An 18,694-nucleotide genomic window follows, 5' to 3' on the forward strand; every position below is an offset into this window, starting at 1 on the left:
CTTAATTAGATAGTACCTAAATACAATATAGAGAACATAATAATTTTGTATAAAGGACCACATGTTTTAATAAAGTTTGGATAAGTAAAGCAAAACAACTCTTTTGTAACATGGTATACTTTCATTTCAAAATGGTGGTTTTCCCAGATGTAAAGTTCACGCTGTAATCCAAATTTTCGTCATAAAACAGTTTCTGCTCAAGAACTTCAAGATTCACTAGCTGAAGTTGTAGAGACATAGTATTTAGCTCACAAAACTTACTAAAAGCAAAGAATGTGTGAGAAAGTTACCTAGGCAAAAATACATTAAAAAAAAGTACTTCAATGTAAAAAGTCCTAAATTTTTCAGTAGTACAAGTCCTTAAGCACTGGAAACAATGAATGAAAAAACAAAACATCAGGAAAAACAAGTGTCAGACTAATAAATTGAGACTTCTAGTGTGAGGGATAAGGAATTTTAAGTAAAACTTTATATCTTTTGTACAAGTATCAGCACATGAAAGTTATGAGGGAAAAGTGACTTCCTGATGGGAAAAGCAAAATATGTGTTCACTAATCATTAATGGTTTTAATCAGGTCAGAGCATCTTACTTAACAAAAGGAGTCTTAACATTTCTATAAAGTAAATGCACGAATGTGAATGAGTATTTTGTAATAATTCCATTTGATTGTTGAAATTAATGTGGATCTCCCCTAAAAAATTGTCTGTCGTGAACTTTTCATTCTATATTCTCTTATATTAGCTATGTATTATAACACATATTATATTATGTAATATATATTATAGTATTATATATGCTAATATATTATATATATTTTGGGGGATATTTCTTATGTTTACAACATTTCTTCTCTCCTCACCTAAAGATATTCTTTATACTAAAGAATAAAAAGGGGTGGGGTATGGGAGGAAGCAATACAGTAAATCTAATCAACATATCAACTAAGTGCAGCAGTACACAAAATGTTCCTTATGACCAGTCTCACAACTTTGTGCAATTTTCTTATGTATCTTAGATATCAGACCCTTATCAAAGATATCTAATATAAAGACTTTTTTCCTCCAATCAGCAGTTGCCCTTATCACAGTAGAATTAATTGTATTCATATAGAAGCCTTTTAATTGTATGTGACTGTAATTATCTATTTTATCTTTTGTAATCGATTCTACTTTTTAATTTTCTCCCAACCATATCTGATTGTGTAACATACACACACATATATATGTACATATCTGTGTGTATAATATACGCATCTTTTCATATTATATCAGGCTACACATCTATTTTGAACTTTTGTTGCTTATGGTGTGAGATGTTGGTCAAAATTTAATTCCTGCCAAAATTGTTTCTAATTTTACTAGCAGTTTACATCAAATCAGAGTTCCTTCCCAAGTATTTTCAGTAAGGAAATGCTGGATTATTTAATTTTTTTATGCTTCCTTGTCAGTATTCCAATGACATATTTTTCATTTTTTTAAACAAGTATCTAATAGTTCTTTTTATATGATACTTTTTATACAATATTTTGAGGTCTCCCTTCATTTCTATTTTTTTTTCTTTTAATTCTCTTAAGATTTGTGACTTTCTGTTCTACCGCATTAAATTTGTTGGTTTTTTTTGTTTAATTCTATAAAATGTCCCTTTGGTACTTCCACTGATACATAGTAAAACTTTCAATTATTTAGGCAGTAGAATCATTTTCATTATATTAAAGCAGCCCAAACATGAACAACAAATAGCCCCAGAAGTCAGAGGTCATTCTTAACTTCTTTAGCATTTTATGACTATATTTACATATCTTGTGTGTGAATTAGAATACTGACTCCTATTTATTTTATGAATTTTGTAATTATTTTGAATGAGGCTTCCCTAATACTATTTAAGTGCATCACCATCCTCCAAATTATAAAGGCTCACAAACAAAAGACAAGATGTATCAATTCCTGTAATTCAGGGAAATGTTAGGTTATCTATACCTTTCCCATAAAATAGGATGCTCAGGAATGCAAATCTTAAAAGAATTATTTCTTGTTATGGCATACTTATACCCTTATGTAGAATTTAAGTTCTATTTGGGGAAATATTTAAATTTCCATGGCCAATATACTTTAGTGATAATTACAGTAAGTATTCAATAGTCAAAGATAACCATAATTTAAAATCTGATATATACTGCAATTAAACAACTCTTAGCAGTTTAAACATTAAGGATTAAGTGGCACTGAGTGTGTATCTCTCTTCACATAATGAATATATTTCTAAAATACTGCTTATCAATTAAATTTCTAGATATCAAAATTATCTATGTTACATTAGTGGAATTTTTGAAGAATCTTTCCCTAAATCCTTACAGGAGTGGAAATACTGCATCACTGTACATAAAAATTTAGATATTTATATTTGGGGTTTTGCTTAACTTGAGATAGGGGTATGTGTGGGTGTCTGGGTGTGTGTTTGTATACACTGATAGAAACAGGCCAACTCTTTAGTTTTGTAATTTCTTCATGGTCATACACAAGTAATACTAAAAGGAACTTTAAAAGGCTAAAAGGGTTGCAAATTTATTTTATTCACCGATAGGATGTCAATGGCACGTTGAACTCATTTTCTGGTAAAGCAGTTCCCAACAATGTGTCACCTTCATAAATGTGCAATGGAACTAAGAAATGATTTCGCATCTACAAAATCAAAATAATTAAAAATAAATACAAATAAGTCATTTTGAAGATAATAAACAAAAAACACATTATTTTCACAGAAAAGGAAAGAAACAGCAGAAGTAAGCTGATTTCTCCAAAGTTACACTCCAAGTTATTGGAGAAGGTTGGACCTTTGCTAGTTGTAGTTATAGGCATTGACAAAATTGTAAAAAATATTGGAAATACTTCCATAGTTAGGCAAAAAATTAATATACCAAATTATTGCCTGACTTCAAATTAGTGACCCCCTAATAAATCTTAATAAATTAAGAAGGTCTTAAAGCAAGTAAAATCTTCAAAAAAATATTTTTCTGCTAATATTCTATCACAGAGGTATCAAACCCCACCAGCTTATACCCTACAAAACTCTCCCGTGCAGGCTGAACTAAATTAAAATGTAATTAAAATGCTTAACAGAAGAAAAATACAATAGGGAATAATGTTAAGTTGTAGTTTTCTAAATCAACATGCAGTCCACAAGGATCTATTTCTATTTGATGTCACTGTTCCACCTCAAATGTTACATGCTACTTTGTTCATTGTGGTTAGATATACATGACTAATCTTGACATCATGACTGGCAAGTTTTATGGAGAATTAAAAAATACTGCCTCTTAGGAGGCTGAGGTACAAGCCAAGAAAACAGCAGAACCACAACTTACTAGGCTGCTTGGGACAATACATATTTTGGCAAGAAATCAACAAACAATTAAGCAAGGAGGAAATACGGAGGTGGGGAGAACAGGCAGAAAAGGGAGAGATGAGACAATATCAAACAACTCCTTTGGGTTGTACATTAGTTTAAAAAGTGTGCTTTGGAAACTAACCATACCTGCTATATAAACTCAATTACCTAATATAAATACATGCTAATAAAAGGTAGGTGCGTGTAAAATTTAAAATGAGATATTTGAAAATAATTTTTATTTTGCTTAAGGTACTCTATGATTGAGTCAGTAAAATACTCTGTTAATCACACATCAAACATCCTACCATAACAACTGAATTTTATACCCAAAGCTCAAACCACTGACAGCCTCCAACATGTTTAGTGGAAAATGTAAATTTGGGAATAAAAAGCTACTTTCAATAGGCCAAAAAGAAAATAATACATATATGAATAACTGGGAGCAGACTTTATTTGTAACTCTAATTCAAGTATTCTAACTTGGAAAATTTAAAGCAACTAAGAGACACAGATAGCACTAAATTATCCTACCATGAATATAAATTATAATTATACTATTACTTAGAAACTTATGAAACAAATTGTTCCATATAGTAGAATGAAAATTTTCAAAAGCAGTAAAGTGACTTTAAAAAAAACTTATCCTAAAAGTGATTACTAGGAGATAGAATACATTATGCTCATAAAATACAGTTCTGAAAAAACTTTACAAAAAATCCATGTGTGAGTATAAATATGTATGATTTTTTTCTAAAAGTCAAATCACAAAATACCTGCACTGGAGATCGAACTGTAACCTTCTTACTTCCTTCAATTGTATCAATTTGACAAACAATAGATCGTTCAACACCAGACTCTCTGTGTCTAACAGTATACAGACGTCGACCAACTTTTGTCAAAGGAATCTTATCAGCAGTAGAATGGTTTTCAGGTGCTAAATCAAAAGAAAAATATATTTCACAAATGAGAGATCCAGAGAATAGTTTCACTAACAAATTTTAGTGGGATTATTTGTCTCAACTTTTATTATACCAATAATTAAGATACAAGTATATTTATTACTGAAATTTATAGATTACAATTAAAATCTGGAAATAAAATTACGATATTATCTTTGAGAACAGATATTTCAATAAATAAATATTGTAGGGAGTATCCCAGAGCACTGGAATCCCAATTAATGTAATTAACAAGATGCTCTATACCCTTGTTAATAAAAAATGGCTTTTTTTATTAACTACAATCAAAAGTATAAACTATAAAGAACCAATCAAAAGTATAAAGAAGATGTGAACAAGACCTTAATTTGAAAGTAATAAGAGTGTGTCAAGCCATTAGATAAATGAGATGATGCTACACAACAAATATATCTGCACACTTTGGTCTATGTATATGAAAAGTTATTCAAATAGAAAGCAGTTAAGTTTTAGATGCATCTTGAGGAAGCAAATACCTTTTTGCATATAACAGAGGGCAGTAAGGCAAGGTGAGAGAATTAACTAGAAGGGAATATTACTCTTCCTGACCTCCTATTGACTATATCACAGATGAAAAAAGCTTAACAAACAATAAACCCTTTTATTCCCCCCTACTCCACTCATTAATCCAGATCAACTGACCTTCTTTTTGTTCCTCACATACAATATGCCATCTCCAATCTCAGTGACTTTGTATTGGCTGTTCTTTGCATAGAGAATGTACTCCTTTCTCAACTCTGCCTTACAGAATCTCTTTCTTCAAGATTGACTCTAAGAATCATCATGTAATTTCTGATTTCCTCAGCTACTAGTATTTCTCTTGCCAAAATATTCTGTATTTAACTAATTAGAATTTGTCTTTATTCTCTTTCTACATATATTTTATGTCTTTGTTGTCTCCTCTATTGAAATGTTATCTCCTAGTAAGTATGGAATGTTAAATTTATGAAACTTGTGTTTCCTACGCCTAGCACAATGCTTAGTACACAGAGAGCTCTTAAATGATTGTCTATTGACAGATTAAGTTGAGAGGCAATTTGGCATAATGTATGGAAAAGAATCTCAAAATTAGGGGAATACAGGTTCAAATCCTACCTCTGGAACATACTGGCTATGTGATCCTTAGCAAGTCACTTAACTCTTAATTCTCTTAAACATACAAGTCAGGGAGAAGGTATCTATCTGAATTGATGAAGAGAGTTTCCTCTTCAAGATTTCCCTATTCTAGTTCCTAGCCCAATTGACAAAACTGATAAAGCCATACATTGTAATCTTATAAAGTTTTCACATTACAAAATAACTGATGACAGTCAGAATCTTCCCCGCCCCCCCCCCCCAAAAAAAAACTCAACATGAGAGAATATTGGGTCAGATATAACAAGATGAAGTTTAAAAGCCCTACTACTGTGGCAATTTGGCAATTTGTTTTGGTAAACTATACAGGTTTGTAACAAGAATTGTTTTTCTTGTTTTCTCAATTGTATGGGGGCAGGGGAGCAGGCAGATGGTGGTGAAGAGGGAGAGAGACAGAAAAGGCAATTTATCATTTTAAAAAATCTAACTTCAAAAAGTTTAATAGCTACTAGTGAATGATGTAATCAATGGCCTAATAAAAAATTAAAATATAAAGCTTTACATTTACATTCAAAAATAAACTTTATAAGTCAAAGATGAGGAAGGTACAATCTCTAAATTCATGTGAAAAGCGTGGGTACTTTAGTGAACTGCAAATCATATAGGTCAACTGTGAGATACAAAAAAAAGGGCTAATATTATTATGTGCTATTATATTAAGAGTGGGATATGTTTCTTTGATTATTCCTCGTCCCGGCTAGACCACATCTGGATTGCTATAGAATCTAAAGAGTACCATATTATAGAAGAACATCCAGGATGTCCACAGAGTCAAGAAAATACCATATAAAACTGGGGGTTTTAACCTGGAGAAGAAAAGACTTAGAAAAATATGATACTTGCCTTTAGGTATTTTGAGATCTGCTACATAGAAGAAGAATGTTATGCTTGATGTCAAGAGGCTTAGAAGCAATGGGTAGACGTTGAAGAGGTGGATATAGATATAAAGGCAATGTGTATGTAAGGGAAAACTGTCTAAAAATTACAGTAACTGAAAAATGGAATAGCATTACTCAGTATGTAATGAGTATTCTCCCTAGTGAGCTTTTAAAAATTATCAATTTATTTTAAACTTAAATACTAAAACTTAAAAAAAACAACAACAAAAAAGAAAAAGAGGCATATTATAAACTAAAATACTAAAAGTTAAATACAAAATGAGAAAAGAAAAAAAGACGTTGAAGTACAGGGGGTAGAGCCAAAATGGTGGAGTAGAAACAGGACTTCCATGCACCTCTGGCTCACACCACCTCCAATACATGTAAAAAAATGACTCTAAATAAATTTTAGAGCTACAGAACCCATAAAATGACAAAGAGAAGCAAATCTCCTGCTGAAGGCAGCCCGGCAGACTGGCAGGAAGGGTCCATCACAGCATGCTGGGAACCTAGCACAGTCCCATGGAACCAAATGGTTCTGGCCCCAGGGCAGAGCCAACCAGCAGCAGCCAGAGCAGACTTCAAGAGAGTGATGCACCAGCAACTGTGGTGGTTTCCAGATTTCTCAACCCATAAATGCCAAAGTAAAAGGTCAGTGGTCAGTGGGGAACTCTGTTGGAAGAGGGAGTCAGAAGAATGAATTCTGGCCCCTGACCCTGGGGAGAGAAGTGGCAGAGACTGGCGGCTGCTGCAAGTGCTACCTAACTGCTTCCAGAGCTCCCGGCCTGCAGATTGTAGGGGGACCAAGTGACCACTCAGAGGGTAATTGCTCTTGCTTTCACCTGCTTGGATCTAGTCTGCAGTCTTGGGTGGAGGTCCTGGGGTGTGTGGCCACGTGACAGATCTTGTGGGGTCAGCAGCAAAAGGCACCCACCTAATAGATCCTGCAACTGCAAAAACCCCAGCAATTTGGAACAAACTCTCTCCATTCTGGAAGCAGAGTTTTACCATGGCAAAGAACTCAAAAGATGACTAGCAACATGAGGAAGCAGAGGAAATGCAATCCTGCCATAGATTCCTTTACTGGGAACAAAAAGGATCCAAGCATGGAATGGGAGGAAGACAATGAAGTCAGAACTCCTGCATCAAAATCTGCCAATAAAAATATGAACTGATACAAGCCATGGAGCAGCTCAAGTAGGATTTGGAAAATCAAGTAAGAGAAGTGGAGGACAAACTGGGAAGAGAAAGGAGAACGATGAAAGAAAATCATGAAAAGAGAGTCAACAACCAGACTGAAGAAAACAACACTTAAAAAATAGACTAAATAACACCTTAAAAAATAGAGTAAACTCAAATGGCAAAAGAGGCCCAAAAAACCAATGAGGAGAAGAATGCCTTAAAAAGCCTGATGCCTAGAGGGAAAAGGAATTTCAAAAACTCACTGAAGAGAATAATTCCTTCAAAATTAAACTGGAGTAAATGGAAGCTAATGACTTCATGAGGAATCAAGATACTATAAAACAGATCCAAACAAATGAAAAAATAGAAGGCAATGTGAAATATCTCATTGGAAGAACCACTGACATGGAAAATAGATCCAGGAAAGATCATTTTAAAATTACTGGACTACCTGAAAGCCAAGATCAAAAAAAGAGCCTAGAAATTATCCTTCAAGAAATTCTCAAGGAAAACTGCCCTGATATTTTGGAACCAGAGAACAAAATAGAAATGGTAAGAATTCACTGATAGCCTCTTGAAAAATATCCCAAAAAGAAAACTCCTAGGAATATCATAGCCAAATTCCAGAGTTCCTAGGTCAAGGAGAAAATACTACAAGTGATCAGGAAGAAACTATTTGAGTAGTGTGGAAGCACAATGGAAGGGCTTGGAATATGATATTCCAGAGGTCAAAGGAGCTAGGATTAAAACCAAGAATCACCTACCCAGCAAAACTGAGTATAATGCTTCAGGGGAAAATATGGTCATTCAATGAAATACAGGATTTTCAAGCATTCTTGATGAAAAAGCAGGGCTCAACAGAAAATTTGACTTTCAAATACAAGAAGCAAGAGAAGCATGAGATGGTAAACAGGGAAAAGAAATCACAAGGAACTTATTAAAGTAGAACTATTTATATTCCTATGTGGAAAAACAATAATTGTGACTCATAAGACTTTTCTCAGTATGAGGACAGTTGAAGGGTATATATCTTTGTGTGTGTGTGTGTGTATGTAGATAGAGAGACAGATAGATATAAAAACACAAAATTTTGTAACTCAAAATCTTGTGGAAATGAATGTTGAAAACTAAAACTAAAAAAATATTTTTGAGTACTATAAAAATTGCAAAATAATATATATATACACACACATACATCTATGTATGTATAGGAGGGGGTATGTTTGTGTAAGTATATGTGTGAGTGTGTGCATATGTATGTACATGTATACATAGACAGAGGGGATAGGATGAGTTGAATATGAAGGGATGATATCTAAAAAATAAAATTAAGAGGTGAGAGAGGAATTCATTGGGAGAAGGAGAAAGGGAGAGATTGATTATGGTAAATTATCTCATATAAAAGAGACAAGATAAAACTATTACAATGGAGGGGAAGAGCAGGAAGGTGAAAGGGAAGGGGGTCAACCTTACTCCCATTGAATTAGGCTTAAGGAAGGAATAACATATACTCAATTGGGTACCCTACCCTACAGGAAAATAGGGGGGAAGGGGATTAGAAGGGGGATAAAAGAAGGGAGGGCAGCTTGGGGGAGAGGGTACTTTGAAGTAAACACTTTTGAAAAGGGATAGGGTCAAAGGAGAAAATAGAATAAGTAGGGGGCGAGATAGGATGTAGGGAATAACACAAGACCTAGCAGCTTCTATATTAAGGGATAGAAGGGCTTGGAATATGATATTCCTGAGGTCAAAGGAGCTAGGATTAAAATCACGAATCACCTACCCAGCAAAACTGAGTATAATGCTTCAGGGGAAAATATGGTCATTCAATGAAATAGGATTCAGTATGAGGACAGTTGAAGGGAATATATATGTGTCTTTCACAATATAACTACTATGGAAATGTTTTGCGTACCTAATTGCTTATCTTCCTAGTGGGGGTAGGTGAGGAGGGAAGAAAGGGGTAAAAAAATCTGGAACTCAAAGTTTTAAAAACCAATGTTTAAAAATAATTGGGGTTTTTTTCCACATAAAACTGGGAAATAAGATATACAGGCATTGGGGTAGAGAAATCTATCTTGCTTTACTAGAAAGTTAGGGTGAAATGGGGGAGGATATAAGAGAGAACAGATTAGGGGAAGGATGCATAGGCTCGGTATCTTGGGGTGGGAGGTAGGGGAAAGTTAAGGAGAAAAATTTGTAACTCAAAATCTTGTGGACAAGAATATTGAAAACTAAAATAAAAAAAGTTTGATTACCATAAAAAATTGCAAAATAAACATTAAAAGATAAAAAGTCAAGTACAATAAAAATGCAAGACTAAAGCATTAAAAAAAAGAAAAAAACACACTGCTATGGGCACAGCAGAAGAGGGGATTCAAAATATATGGCAATAAATTTCCATTTCAAGAAAGCCTATTTAATAAATACTACACATTGTATTTCAAGCTGTCCATCTTTTCTTTTCTTCCTTGTGTTTTCTTTTGTTCTCTGCTGTGCACTTTTTACTTTTTTCCTGTTCTTCCCCTTCCTCTCCTACCCCAAGGCTACAATTAAGCATGGAGATATAGACATACCCATACACACATACATATACATTTACTCAAAAACATATATTCAAAGACACTTGTATACACATACAAATATTTAGATATCTATAATCGTCCATATATAGACATATACAATCATATACATCTACATAAGACTGTACTATACTTTTTTGTCCTCTGTGTTTCTGAGGGGAGAATAACATCTTCCTTCATAGCCCAAGTCTTTCCATATTTTTCTAAGTCCACCAACTCATTGTTTCTATACCACAGTAGTATTCCAACATTATACTGTCTACCTAGTGATCATAAAAAAAAAAATGGATGGCAACTTTTTATGGGTTTGACAGATGGGATTTCCATTAAGGTACTGTTTAGATTCCATGGTTTATGCCACTCTTTCCAACTGTGAAATTCTGCAAATATCATCTTGAAATAACAGAGTTAATCCTATAGTCAAACTCTACTGTAGTCATAAAACCCTTATGGAATGTGACTGAGTTCTCATTTACAAAACTGTTCTTATAAAACTAACTGCTCAACAAGATATGTTCCTGGAATAAATTAATGCTAAGTAGGTTATACCTGAGTACAAGTTAAAACATGTATGTTACATATCAGTACAGTAAATCTCCTTAAAGAAATATACTTTTTAAAATGTGAAACTTACTGAGCAGAATGAAAAAAAGTTTGCTGCTTAGGCTGGTCATTGCACTAAACTGATCACCATCATGACTTCTGACATAATCCATACTTAAACTCTGTTCATTTTTTAATTCAAATGCTTTTGCCTCAGGAACATTAAGAACACGAAAAGAATCACTCATTGACACAGAGATAGTAATTCCAAGGGAATTGAAAATCATAAATGGTGCTTGATCCTTTGTGAAGACATCTGAAGTTTGAACAGCAGCTTCTGCAAATGCCTAATAAGCAAAACATATTTTAAATCAAATGTATAAGAACAGAAAACAGAAAAACTATAAACAATAAGGAAAATTTTGTTGTTCTTGCTATTGTTCAGTTGTTTCAGCAGGTTCAATTCTTCGTGATGCCATTTGGGGTTTTCTTAGCGAAGACACTGGAGTGGCTTGCCATTTCCTTCTCTAGCTCATTTTAGAGATGAGAAAATTGAGGCAAACAGCGTTAAATGACTTGTCCAGGATCACACAGCTAGTTAAATGTGTGAGGATGGATTTTTAACACAGGAGGATGAACTTCTGACTTCAGGTCTGCCACTCTATCCACTCTGTCACCTAGCTGCCCCATTCAGGAATATACATAACCATAAAAAAATCTTATCAAATCAAATAATCTACTTTTTAATCAAGATTAGGAATAGGTCAATTAAAAGGAGGACCATGTTATTTAAACTGAAAGTAATTTCTTACCTTTCCTAAATTATTCAACATTACAAGGCCACATTTAGATAATGTAATATTCAATTGATCTTTTGAATAGAAGCTGATTACTGTTTTGTACTCTGGCACTTTGTAGTTTTCTTCCTCAGTCTCCAATTCAACCAAGGCCTTCCTTGCTTTCTTTTTAATCTAAAATGTTAAAAAAAAACTGTTTTAAATATAGATAAAATTAAAAACCAAAATAATTATACTCCATTAAAAACACATGTCTAATTTTTAAAATTAAAAGCTATAATCTTAATTATACAATTGTATATTATGGAAATAGGGACACCAATAAGAACTTACCCTTACAAAAGAAAAATACAAAAGCAAAAACCTAGCCACCCATAAGCATTAAGTGAAAACGGATCCAATAGTCCCAGAAAGAAGTTGGTATAAAAAACATGCGAAGTTCTAAAATCAGCTTGTAAAAAGACGATCAAGACTGTCCTCCTGCCACTGCCTAAAAACATCTTAATTTAAACACCTTCCCTGCCTTTCTCAAGTCCATTTTTAAAATACCAATCTACTCTAGAAGTGAGAGGTAAGGGGAAGTTTAGTGCAAACTCCCTCTAGTTTTAAAAAAGCCTCAACCCAATACCCCATTTCAGATGGAACCAGCAGGCTGACTTACTTTTGCTGGTCTTAGTAGCTGCTTTAGGGGCAGATGAATACCTGATACCCTTCCACTGTTGCCCCTTCCCTTCCCCCTCATTGCTCTCCTAGGTATCTCCAGTTTACATAGTCTTCCCTTAAATGTGACAAATGAGAGGGTCTGTTGTTTTTAGCCCTGAATATTTCTTCTAATTCTTCCATGAATCCTCTTTAGTTGCAATAACATATTCTGACAGGGCAAATGGAGGATAAACTCGCTCCTCCTCTAAAAACCTATGATAGCTGTCCGAGCTAAGAAGAAAAAGAAAAGGAACACCTCCCCAACACTTCTCACCAATGAAAAGACACCTGCAGTTTACAAAACTCACATATGAGGAGCTAATGTGATCATCTGAACAGAAATTAGTAGAGAAATCATAGATGCCTAAAAAAGAGAGGGAAAATCTTGGACTATTAAAGGCTGACTCACAATGTAATATTTGCTATCATTTTATAGAAGTCTACATATATATAATATATAGTCTATTTGAGCACAGGTGATCAAACTTTATAACGTAATATAGGACTGTGAAGCACCTTAAGGGCAGGAATTCCTGCCCAAGAACCATGAGTTGGCAGAGCACTGGACTAGAAGGTAAAAAAATCTGAGATCAACTCCTAACCCAAGCACTTACTGCTTTTTTAAAAATTAAATTTATTTTCTGTTTTCAACATTCACTTTTATAGGATTGTGAGTTCTAAATTTTACTTCTCCCTCCTCTAGCCCCTCCTCAAGAACCACATGCAATATGATACAGGCTATACATGTATAATTATGTTAAATTAACTATTTCCATATTAGTCATGAAATGAAAGAAAAATCAGAACAAAAGGAAAAAAAAGACATGATAAAGGAAAAACACATAAACAAAAAAGAAAATAACAGGATCCTATCTGTATTTGGATTACATAGTTCTTTCTCTGGATGTGGATAGTATTTTTCATGACAAGTCTTTTTGAATTGTCTTAGATCCCTGAATTGCTGAGAAGAGCTATCTATGTCTATCAAAGTCAGTCATCACACAACGTGGCTGTTACTGTGTACAATGTTCTCCTGGTTATGCTCACTTCACACAGCATCAGTTTGTGTAAGTTTTTCCAGGTTTTTCTAAAATCTGTCTGCTCGTTTTCTTCTTATGGAACAATAGTATTCCATTACACTCATATAACACAACTTGTTCAGCCATCTCCCACTTGATGGGGATCCCCTCAATTTCCAATTCGTGGCCACAACAATAAGAGCTGCCATAAATATTTTTGTACATAAGGTCCTTTCCCCTCTTTAATGATTTCTTTGGGATATAGACTAGTAGTGGTATTGCTAGTTCAAAGGGTCTGCACAATTTGATATCACTTTGGCCATAGTTCCAAATTGCTCTTCAGAATGGTTTGACCAGTTCAAACTCCACCAGCAATGTATAGTGTTCCAATTTTCCCACATCTTGTCCAACATTTAACATTTTCCTGTTTTGTCATGTTTGTCAATCTGATATGTATGATGTAGTACCTCAGAGTTGTTTTGATTTGCATTTCTCTAATCAATAGGGATTTATAGCATTTTTTTCACATAACTACAGATAGCTTTAATTTCCTCCTTGGGAAACTGACTGTTCATACCCTCTGGACTTTCATCAATTGGGGAATGACTTGTATTCTTATAAATTTGATGCAGTTCCCTATATATTTTAGAAATGAGGCCTTTATCAGAGACACTGGCTTTAAAAACTGATTCCCAATTTTCTGCTTCCCTTCTGATCTCAGTTGCACTGTCTTTGTTTGAACAAAACCTTTTCAATTTAATGTAATCAAAATCAGCCATTTTGCCTTTCTTAATGTTCTCTATTTCTTGTTTGGTCATAAATTATCTCCTTCTATATAGATCTGACAAGCAAAGTATTCCTCGATCTTCTGATTTGCTTACAGTATCACCCTTTTCATCTAAATCATGTACCCATTTTGCCTTATTCTTGGTATATGTTTGTAATGGCAATCTGAAGATCTTCCCTGCCCCTAAATGGGTCTAATGTAATCACATGGAGCTTGTGATGGGAGGAGTATGCTGAACAGGGGGAGCAGGAAGGGAGCTGAGAAGAAGCTGGGAGTCAGAGCAATTAGAACAGGAGGAGATAGGATGCAGGCAAGGAGACAACTAGGCTTGTGAGTGTTTGTGGGATGGTTTTAGAATGGTGTTGTTCTCTGCAGTATTACTGTGTATAACTTTCTTTGTTGCTATGAAGAATTCGGTTTTCTAGTGTTGGGATTTGGCTTTCTGGTGTCTGAACGAATGTTTTGCTTCTGTCTTCTATATGGAGAGTCTGTTACATTTTGTGATTCAGAACTACACCAACAAATTGATGGTCACCATCAGTGCTGTGAATATCACCTGTTTCTTTTTTTTTTTCAGTTAATCTATCATATCCCTCATTCCATTTTACCAAAGGTTATACCATCTGTTGCTTTGCTTCAGGGAGTCTATGTTGCTATAGATTCATGTAGAGTAGAAACTCCACTTTTGACTGTTTTAGATCCATTTTGAATATACCATTTCCATGTAATTAAGCAAGCCTCTTGTGCATGTTCAATTCCATGTCATAATCAGGATTCTGAACTTAATATTATTTCATGGTCCAGAGTCAGTTGTTTGGATTCTACCAAAGTCGAATTTGCAACTAACAACTGCTTTCCAGAAGGGGTATATGGAACTCCAGATGAAGGAAGTTTCCTAGACCAAACTGCTAAGGGTACATTTTGCCCTTGTTGTTTTTGCCATATATTCCAGTTGGCATACTCATACTGAACACTTTTAATTCCAACAGGTCATTTTGCATAGGCCATAAATCTAGGCCAATTGTACAGCAGCCTTCGCTTCTTCAAAAGCTTTACTCTGCTCAAGTCCCCGTCAAACTCATGTTTTTTCCAAGTAACTTTACATAAGGGTTTCAAAATCTGTCCCAGAAGTAGAATGTGGTACCTTCAATATTCAAAGAGTCCTATACATTTTAGACCTCTTTCTTATTGGGAGGGATAGGAAAATCCTGAATCTTTTGTTGGGCTTGTGGGAGAATCTCTCACAGTTCCTTATTTCATTGTATACCCCAAAATTTTATGGTTTGAACTGGCCCTTGAATCTCTGCAGGGTTAGTTCCTCCCCCCCTTTGTTTTTCATATGCTCAATTAGAAGTGTCAACCTCTTCACTTCTTTTACAATTTTCCCTGTAGTATATTACCATCTATATGGCTAGTAAGTTGTATACCAGGTAGCTCTAATTCATCCAAACATTCAGCCATAATTCTATAACAAATAGGAGGGCTATGCAGATATCCTTGTGGCAAGCGGGTAAAAGTATATTGTCTGCCCTGCCAAGTGAAAGCAAATTAGCCCCATTGTTTAGACTCTATTGGGATAATAAAGAAAGCATTGGCTAAATCAATAAGTGCTTACCAAGTCCCATCATATTTCTGGATCCTTTCTATTAATGTAACAATATCTGGGAAAGCAGCATACAAGGGAGGAAATCACCTTATTCAATTGCCTGTAATCCACTAGCATTCTCTCTATGTCCCCTCTGACTTTTGTACTGACCAGAGAGGATTATTTCATCATGTGGTTGTAGGGACTAACACTCCTGCTTCGACATATTCCTTTATAGTTTTGGTAATTTCATCTTGCCCACCTGGCACACGATACTGCTTTCCCATTTCCCATGCTACCGATTCTGGGAGCCTCAGGTGAGAGTTCGGTGCCAGGCAGACACCAAAAGTGGAAAAGCAGCCCTGAAAAGGGCTCAGGAAGTCCTCATACCAGAGGCGCTAGTCCGCCTTGAACACCCATACACCCCAATCTTACGACTAACAATAAACATACAAAATGCATTCCGTAGATTAAATTGCTGCATAAGGAATAACCACAACGGACTAAAAAATTACATAAAGTCCCAGCCCCAACCCTGAACAAAATATTTAACTTCTCTCGGCCTGAGGTTCCTTATACATAAAACAATTAGGCATAGATCCCTAAAGTTCCTTTATACTTTAAAAATTCTTTAATCTCCAAGAATTATATACCACAAAGAAGTTGAAAAATGTCAGAGATAAGCAACATTTTATAAGTTGTACCAAGTATAAAAACATGGTCTCCCATTTTTAAAAAGTTCATTTATTCAGTAGTTACAAAAAGATGCATGCTTTGCTAGGCCCAGAATATTAATCTTTCAGTGTTGCCCTCAGAGTCACATAATCCCTGTTCTATATAGATGACATCTACTCAAATTATTAATTTTTCCAGTAAAATATGTTAATGTCATCTGAAATCATACATACTTTTACTCCAAGATTCCATGGTCTAAAATCTTCAGTTTGATCAATTTCTAAAGGTTCAAGTAAAGGTTCCCATACACCAAACACTTCATTGTAGTAATGTACCTAAAGAGATATTTGGGGAAGAAGTCAGGCATTCATATTCTAATACTGCATAACTCCAGATTTCTTTATATGATGCTCTGAATTTCCTGAATACCCCAGAATAAACTCAGTGCAAAGTTATTAAGTATATGCTTCAAACAAGTTTAAAAATTTGAAATCTGGTTTTAGTTATCTGGAAAAGATTTTATATTAGGAAAAGCTTCAAAAAGGACCTTTTTTGATAGCCAAATAAAATGGAAAATTTTAACATAGAAATATTAAATGAAAACATATAAATATATAAAGAAACTAAGCCCGCTAGATTAATAAATCGAACCAAATTACAATTGAGAAATGTAAAAAAAATTTAGAGTAAACCTAAGAATTATATTGAAATATTTTAAAATACAAATATCACACAGAATAAGTAGTGTACTTATTGTTTAACCTCAGAAAGGAAAACAATATGTAAAAGTTATGAGGCATATTTTAGGTCAATATACATAAGAACTTCCTATCATTGGAGTTAAAAAAAACTATAATCAGGTGTGTTGGAAGGTAGCCTACTCCTGTCACTCCAGTGTTAACCTCTGAGATCCCCTTCTAATTCTCTGATTCCATCAGTGTACTTAAGCAGAAATTTGAATTTCTTAAATTTTAAGTAAAAATTAATGTTATATTAATTCAATTAAACATACAAAACTGTTTCCACAAATAAAAGTCTTAATTTAGTTAAAAAGTTACTGCTAAAGGTCTTCACTAACTGCAACATTAAGACTTTCTGCCCTAGAGACTAACAAGTCATATCTATTATCACAAAAATATCCTGTTTTAAACCTACCTCTATTTATCACTACTTCATTAGAAAGAGAGCAATACTCTAACATCTACTCCACCATGTTTAAGGGAGGAAAATGTCAATATTATTCCATTACAAATCAGCTTTAAAATAGGGTAAAGTCCAGTAAAGACTATAAGCTTTAACAGACTAAAGAATAACCTCTTAATAGAATCAACTCCCAAATAATTACAACTTAGAGAACATATAAGGAATGATTAAATATTGACTGCGGAAATCATATCAGATGAATCTTTGACTAATTTTAAAGTCACACATTAATTTGGTCTAAGGTTCGATGTTTCAAATATTCAAATATATGAGGTTTAAGGTTTTAAGTCAAAATCATTTGTAACATGTTTTTTCAAAAAGTTAAAACAAGATGTCCTACACACTATAAAAATTAGTTCCATTTATAAGAAATTTGAAAAGGCTACTTGTAACTATAAGCATGAAATGAACTGGCAAAAATAAACATAAAACTAAGATACTATTCTTTATGGTAAATATTAGTAAAAGGGATAATATTGTTGAATACTTACTTCTAACTCAAGTTGACAGTGAAGATTTATCAAAGTACTCCAGTTTTTGCCTTCCCCTGAAAAATATGACTTAGCCAAGAGCATAGGTACTGTTCTGTGACCAACCCCGGCTTCAAGAACTACAAAAATTGAGTCAATAGTCATTTTTATCATCTCTCCATTGGGAACCAACTCTGTCACAGTAGCGACATTTTCATTATCACTGGATTCTTCAAGAAACCACATTTTCAGCTTCTTTGTATCCATTTTGTCCCATAAATCTGGCTGAGAGGGAAATGATTCTTGATGCTTAACTTCTACAGTTTTATAAAACGATGCCATTATAGTGATAATGGTATTTATAATAATAGGTGAAATCTAGGGGGAAAAATAATTAACCATGAAAAAGGTACTTCTACAGACAATATTTGCATTATGAAAAGTACTGAATGCATATCCAAAATACAAGTTATAAATAATATGAATCAATGGGGGAGGGAGAGAATATACCATTTTTACCTTTAATAATACTGTTACCCAACTTTATTATAAAGTAATTGGCTGAAAAGTACTAGAATTACAGTATAGCAAACTAAAATCAAATGATGCATATATAAATCATTTTATAAACTGTATTACATAAATGTAATTCATTATTACTCTATATTCCAATGCCATTTCCCAGTTCTAGAAACATCAACTATAATTCAGATAAGCTAGTTATTTATCAAAAATATTAGTTTTGGGGAAGTTAGGTGGTGCAGTGAATAGA

General features: G+C 33.9%; 1 protein-coding gene across 3 annotated transcripts in view; it reads right to left on the bottom strand.

Moving 5' to 3' along the window:
• The window catches only part of VPS13A (vacuolar protein sorting 13 homolog A), a 308,176-nt gene that overhangs the window by 120,890 nt on the left and 168,592 nt on the right, over positions 1-18,694 (bottom strand). For all 3 annotated transcript variants that reach the window (XM_069105632.1, XM_069105621.1, XM_069105624.1), the window contains 6 exons: positions 17,944-18,300; positions 16,483-16,584; positions 11,497-11,655; positions 10,776-11,031; positions 4,162-4,322; positions 2,576-2,679 (listed from right to left, as the gene is read on the bottom strand). In XM_069105632.1, the coding sequence (XP_068961733.1) occupies positions 2,576-2,679; positions 4,162-4,322; positions 10,776-11,031; positions 11,497-11,655; positions 16,483-16,584; positions 17,944-18,300 (1,139 nt within the window). The remainder of the gene's footprint in view (positions 1-2,575; positions 2,680-4,161; positions 4,323-10,775; positions 11,032-11,496; positions 11,656-16,482; positions 16,585-17,943; positions 18,301-18,694) is intronic.

This window comes from Petaurus breviceps, unplaced genomic scaffold (assembly GCF_028583685.1).
Source record: "Petaurus breviceps papuanus isolate PSGF00001 unplaced genomic scaffold, PetGlider_PUasm1.0 138, whole genome shotgun sequence".
NCBI classification, from domain to species: Eukaryota; Metazoa; Chordata; class Mammalia; order Diprotodontia; family Petauridae; genus Petaurus; species Petaurus breviceps.